The sequence below is a fragment of the Octodon degus genome, unplaced genomic scaffold, assembly GCF_000260255.1.
Source record: "Octodon degus isolate 3935 unplaced genomic scaffold, OctDeg1.0 scaffold00002, whole genome shotgun sequence".
NCBI lineage: Eukaryota > Metazoa > Chordata > Mammalia > Rodentia > Octodontidae > Octodon > Octodon degus.
Window position 1 is genome coordinate 26056704 of NW_004524578.1, and position 6920 is coordinate 26063623.

The 6920-nt window shown below is 42.8% G+C and overlaps 1 protein-coding gene across 1 annotated transcript in view; it reads left to right on the plus strand.

The window, feature by feature from the left end:
• Nucleotides 1-702: 702 nt before the first annotated feature.
• The window catches only part of Ubr1 (ubiquitin protein ligase E3 component n-recognin 1), a 188172-nt gene continuing 181954 nt past the window's right edge, over nt 703-6920 (plus strand). The window contains exon 1 of the mRNA XM_023712531.1: nt 703-897. Within this exon, the coding sequence (XP_023568299.1) occupies nt 817-897 (81 nt within the window). The 5' untranslated portion in view covers nt 703-816. The remainder of the gene's footprint in view (nt 898-6920) is intronic.

Sequence of the window (6920 nt, forward strand, 5' to 3'; positions counted from 1 at the left end):
AGAGAATCTGGCCTCACACAAATCCTATGGCTTAAAAGAAACACTTCTAAATTACTTGATTTGTGAACAATTTAAAACAACACAGATGAAACTAGTTTATGATTCCTTTTCTCCTCGAATTTGCCTCTGACCTTACAACTATCGCTTTCTCCCTTTCAGACGTATTCTTTCGCAGTTAAATGCATGTATAAACGTACACTTTGAGGCAACTTGGGTTTTTCCTTCATTTTTGTATGTTACATGAACCTATTCTTTTCGAGAACTGCATGGTATTCCATAACGTGGGTAACCATACTGTGCTGTTCCTCTCTACTCATGAATAAGTTTCCAATTTTTTATTATTTCAGCCCTTCCTTAATAGAGCTGAGGCGTGAGCTTTTTTGCATTGTGCAGGTGCCCCTGACTAGACCCCTAAACGTGGACGAGCCATAAATACTCTGCTTTGCTTTTTGGACTCCGGGAGACCAAACACCCCGAGGCCCACAAACGGCCGGCCGGGGCAGGTTCTCGGCCTCTCACAGGCTCCTCCTTTCCTACTGGACGCTGTTTTTCCACCGTACACACCACAAATCCAAACCCGCCACCAGATGGCCACTCGGCCACCAGGATCTACAACCGCCCGAGGAGGAAAATCCGCCAGCCGCCCGGGCGGGGACGCTCGCTTCCGGGAAGCGGACGGAAGCCGCTGCTCGCTCCTGCGTCAGCCCCGACTTCAGGGACCGTCGTAAAAGTGTCGCCCCGCGTCTGTCCGACGGCCCGCAGGCTTCCTCTCGCCTCCGGCGGGGGTCGGAACTGCTAGCATTAATTTCCCTTAAGATGGCGGATGAAGAGGCCGAGGGTGCGGAGAGGATGGAAGTCAGCACCGAGTTGACCCAAGCCCCTCAGCGACAGGCATCAGTAAGTCTCGCGGGCAGGTCCCCGTTGTCGCCTCCCCATGCCTCGCCGCCACGCTCCGGAGGATGGGGCTTCCTCCCTGATGGCGGCTCTGGGGAGGGGGAGTCACAGACTGATCTGGATGGAAGCCGCCGAATAAGAAGTTAGCTGTCTCCCACCTTCCACGTCTACGGAATTTAATAACTGTCATTTATTAGTCTGGACGAGCTCAAGCACGTCAGTGCCCGTGTGGTGGCTGACTGGGGGACCCGAGGCAGCTTAGTTGGAGAGCCATTTTTTCCTGTCATAAATGCAGCGCCTGCTCCTGCAGATGACAGGAATCCGGGACGCGGCGAGCGGGTTCTTGGCTCACAGCTGCTTAGGTGGGATCTGACAGTGGCGTGGAATGTCGCCGCTGTCACGTCCTGTCCAGAGGTGGGGTGCGGGATTGTAGTCCTTCGGTAAAACGTCTTGAGAACCCTAGGCCTCACGGTCAATGGAAAAACCCATCCGCTGTCCCTGGCTTTTTGAAGAATGAACTGCTGGATATTTCAAGTCAGAGCAATGTCACTAGTTAGCATCGAAATCTATACTTGGCTCTTGTTTTTTGAAAGAATGGGAAGGTAGTGAATTTGAGGCAGTAGCCTGGCTACAGGAAAAGACTGAGTAGGAAGAGTGGTGGAGGCAGTGTCGGGGAATACCCCAGATGCCCCCCCATCTACTGGGGAGATATGGAGGAAAGACTCAAAGATCGTTTGTTTGTCGCGTGGTATATCAGTTTGTCTTTATAGCTGTATACAGAACGAGTTTGGGGTACACATGTCCTCATGTAGTTTGGTTGATTTGTAATTTAAAGCATTCTTTAAGTATTTTTAACCCTGCAGACACTTGAGTGTTGTTTTATGAGACAGCAGACTGAGCAATGGAAATGAGGCAACTACAGGGATGGGAGAGACTGCCTGGGAGATAGAAAGCAGATAGGGACAGAGTTGGAATAAGAATTTGAACTAGGTGAGTGCTTGGAATCTTTCTTTCTTTCTTCTTCTTCTTCTTCTTCTTCTTCTTCTTCTTCTTCTTCTTCTTCTTCTTCTTTCTTCTTTCTTCTTTCTTCTTTCTTCTTTCTTCTTTCTTCTTCGATTGAACTCAGGCCCTTGCGCTTGCTAGGTAAGCGCTTATTCTCCTGAGCTATCTCCCCAGCCCCTGGAATCTTTCTTGATCCCAAAGAAATTCGAACTAACTGCAGAACAAGTAGCAAAGGATGAAAAATGGGGGAAAATGCCTGCAATCCCAGCAGTAGGGAGAGTGAGAAAAGAGGATCCAGATGAGTTCAAGGACAGCCTGAACCACATAGGGAGAGCCCGTTTTTTTTTTTTTTTAAACATTAAGCAGTGAGAAGATATGAAAAAAAGTTTGGAAGCAGCTGACCCATCTTGTGAAGTCAAGGCATTGGGCATGTCTTGAGCTACATCTCTTAACTATGACACATCTCTTAATGGTAAGCTCAGCTACTCAGAAAGCTGAAGCAAGAGGATCACCTGAGCCCAAGTTCCAGGCTAGCCTTGCCAACAGCAAAATCCTGTCTCAATATCAAACATAAGTAAATTATAGCTTGTAGTTTTTACCTGTCAGAAGGAGTGGAGACATGGTGCTGTAATCAGAAAAGTTGGAGTTTCATATTATCAAATTTAAATATATATATATATATAGTCTTGCTATGCAGGGTCTTGCTGTGCAGTTCAGGCTGGCCTTAAGCTCACTTTATAGCCCAGGCTAATCTCAAATTTAATGATCCTCCTGCCTCTGCCTCCCGAGTGCTAAGAGTACACCATACCTGGCCTTTACCACCATACCTGGCAAATTTTATCTATTTTTGAGACAGGGTCTTGCTCTATAATTCAGGCTGGCTGTGAACTCACTATGTAACCCAGGCTGTCCTCAAACTCATAGTGATCCTCCTGCCTCAGTCTCCTGATTGTTGGTGATATAGGGGAAATGAAACTCCCAACATGAAAGGTACCTGGGGTGAGTTCGTGTTCTCTAAAACCAAAGAATGAATTTTAGAACAAATGGAGGTTAAGAGCAGAATATTTATTGGAGGAAAGAAAGCTTTTGTCTGAGAGGGACAGAAAGGGGGCCTGAGTGGGTTGTCCCTGGGAAGCTGTCTCTTCCAGGGACTTTTATAGAGTAAAACCATGAGGTAAGGTGGGTCTAAGGTGGAGAACAGGGAACTCCCCTAGGTAGGCATGAGATGGGACAAAACTATGGTCAACCAATGAGATTACAAGCTTAGGTAAAGTTGATTAAATCCAGGACCAAATGGGGAAGCAAATGGGCATGAATATGGAACAGGCTTTATCCAGTAGCCAGCTGGTAGTGGTTGGATTAGTGACTCTTCCCAGCTTCCTCAAGGTGATGATCAATCCCGGATGCTTATCTTTAGGGAGGTAAACATTTGTTCAATATTTAGTCTTTAGGTCTGGCCCACAGCAGGAGTATCCATCTCTCTCACAGTTGCAGTGTATCTTGTCTTTCATGCTGTCTGTTTGAGGGTTTGGCCCTGTCTGACTGCCTATAATATTTCTATCTAATTTAGCTGCCTACAACATTGGGATTACAGGCTTCAGCCACCATACCCAGCTTGTAAATGTTTTAAAGATTTCAAATATTTTCCTCTTGGGTAGTATAGTAAAACTTCATCAGTCTAATTTGGAATTGGAGATAATGGTAAGCTTAGCTATTTACTTGGAAGGCTGAAGCAGGAGGATCACCTTAGCCCAAAAGTTCCAGGCTAGCCTTGTCAGCATAGCAAAACCCTGACTCAAAAACAAATAAATGAATGCTATCTTATGCTTTTTACCTGTTAGAAGGAGTGAAGAAATAGTGCTGTAGTCAGAAGAGTTACGTTTCATATTACCAATGATGTTTGTTTCTTTAAAGCTTTCATATATTAATTCCTTCCAGGTAATACAGTAAAACTTCAGCAGTGTAATTTGACATTGAAGATAATGGTACAGCAGTTGCTAGCATTTATGTGGAAACTCTTTATTCTTTAAAATATAATAGGTTTCTTTAGGCAGGGCTTTGGACTTTGCGAAGTAGTGGGTAGATAATGTAATATAACCTTGGGGTAATTCAGTCTGGAGATACAGATAATATAAGTGCTTCAGGAATTTAAATTCATGATCAGGTGATGTAAGTGGATAAAGACCCATGACTGGTTAAGCCTCAAAACCACTTTTTTTGTTTGTTTGTTTTAAATTTTCCTCCACCCCTTTCTTTTGGTACAGTTGATTAAACCCAGGGCCTGAAACAAAGTAAGCGCTCGTCATTAAGCTACATCTGCAGTCTGTCTATCGTCCGTCCGTCCGTCCTTCCTTCCTTCCTTCCATCCATCCTTCCTTCCTTCCTTCTTTCTTTCCCTCCTCCTTCTTCTCCTTCTCTTTCTTCTTTTCTCTTTTCTTTCTCTCTGTCTCTGTCTCTGTCTGTCTCTCTCTCTCTCTCTCTCTCTCTCTCTCTCTCTCTCTTTTTGTTTTTTTGAGATAAGGTCTCACTATGTAGTTCAGGCTGGCCTTGAACTCACCATGTAGCCCAGACTGTCTTCACACTCATGGTAATCCTCTTGTTTCAGCCTTCTAAGTGATGGGATTACAGGCCTGCACCCCTATGCCCAACTCCCAGCCATGTTTTTGCGACAGGATCTCACTGTGTATCCATGCTAACCTCGAATTTGGCAGTCTTCCTGCCTCAGCCTCCTAAATATCTTGGATTGCAGGAAATTTGTCATTGTAACCAGCTTGTCTTGAATCTGTCTACTTGACCGCAGAGATCACCCTTCTTCTTTTTCATTTTAAAGCTGCTATTATCAGTTTTATTTGGCCAGTGGAATAAGATATTGACTTCTCAGTTTACTTGCTTTTTGCTGTTAAAACAAAATATAAGTTTTAGTTTTTAAAAAAATTTGAATGATTAGTATTATAAATCACCATGGAGGCAGAGTAAAACAAAAATAATAAGTATAGGGCAAAGGTTTAAGTTACAAAGGTTTAAGAACTCTCAACCTATTAGAGTCATATCCCTTATTTTAGTTTCTGATTTTCTTAAATATGGGGCCCGGTAAGATGGCTCAGTAGAATAAGTGCTTCTCTGGCAAGTGCAAGGGCCTGAGTTCAATCCCTGGTTCTGCCAAAGGAAAAAAAAAAAAAAAAAAAAAAAAAGTCTGATTTTCTTAAATATTCTTCTTAGACCCTTGGTGATTTTTTTTGGTCAGATCACTATTAGCAGTATTTATTTATTTATATTTATGTTTTTGGAGACAGAGCATCACTATGTCCTTCAACTCATGGCAGTCCTCCTATCTCACCCTCCCAAGAGGTATGCACCACCATACCTAGCTGTATCAGCAGTATTTCTAACATCATTTAATGTGCAGTTAGAATGAAATACGAATTGTAAGTTACTGGAAATTTATAAAAGCCACTGCTTGAAAACCACCCCGGGACCTCATCTCTCTGATAAGATACAAAACTATACATTTTCAAAAGCATACCCTGTTAATTCTGACACTGTGCTCTGTGGGCCACATTTTAAGTAACTCTTAGCTAGATGTTTGGAAGTTACTGGTATAGAATTGACAGCTGAGACTGTACAGATGAATAAGATCTTTAAAGAGGCGTGTGTGTGTGTGTGTGTGTGTGTGTGTGTGTGTGTATGTATACTTGGAGAGGGACCAGCCTAGGATATAAGAATAGTGCAGTGTCATAGAGTATAGCTTTGTGGAGAGGGTAGGTGGTTGTCTCTATGTTGAGGTCAGGGAAAAATTGGGAGTCCAAAGGTTATTTGAGGTGGTCTTCCAGAATATCTGCTTTATTTGAGTGGAGTGTATATTTCTTGGATCATCTGACTTCTGAGCTTCAGAATCATAAATTCAATCACCTATCTAATGTCTCCATGTGAATATCTGATAGGTATTTCAAACAGGGGGACCAATTAGGAATAACCTAAGTTATAGTTGATAGTATCTTGCATTGAAGAGATTATCATTGGAGTTGAATTTGAGAAAGTTTGGAAATATGGTAGAACCCAAAAGACTTGCTGCTGGGTTAGGTGTGAGGGACATAGGAAGAAAGAGAGGATATCTTGAGCCCCAATATTTGGCTTATGCATTAAGGGCGGTGGTTGTATTGTGTACTGAGAGGAGGTGCCAGGTTTTAGGAGGAAAAGGGAGGAAGGCAGATGAATAGATTCATTACTGTGCCTCGGTAGATGGCACCTCCACAACAGCTCTTGAATACCAGCATCACCTTGTCTGCTCTCCATCGCTGTCCTTTAAGCCATCATTGGTTGCCCGGGCAACTGCTTTCTCTTCTACTTTTTCCTCATTCTTCACAGAGCAAGCAAGCAGTGTAATCTTTTAAAGATTAAATCAGATCTTATCACTCTTCTTCCTAAATCCTTCAAGAGCTTCTCATTGTATTTGCAATAAAGTCTAACCTCATTTGAGGCACTTTAAGACTTTGCTTGGTTCCGTGCCCTGTATCTCTACTTCATTTTTCTTACTTTCTCATTATTCACTTTTAGCCACACTGTCCACTGTCCTACTTCTAAAATAAGCCCAAGCTCTGTCTGTCTTGCTTCAAGCCTGTGCCTTTCCTTGCTATTATGGTGGGTTTTTTTTTTTTTGTTTGTTTTGTTTTTTTAACATTTTTTCTTCCATGTGCGTGTGTGTGTGTGGTGCTGGGGTTTTACACACAGTAGGCAAGCCTTCTACTACTGAGCTACATTCCAGAATTTGAACAAATTCTTATTTCCCATCATCTATCCAGCATTATGCTCATTTACCCTTTGGGTTTCTCACACAAGAGAAACAATGCACTATTTAAACTTGTGTGTCCAGTTCATTTCACTTAAGATTATAGCCTTGAGGTGTATCTTTTTTTTTTTTAAAGATACACTTTTTTTAAAAATTATTTATTTATTTATTTTAACATTTATTTAGTGTGTGTGTGTGTGTGTGCGTGTGTGTGGCCAGCTCTGCCCACCAGGGGGCG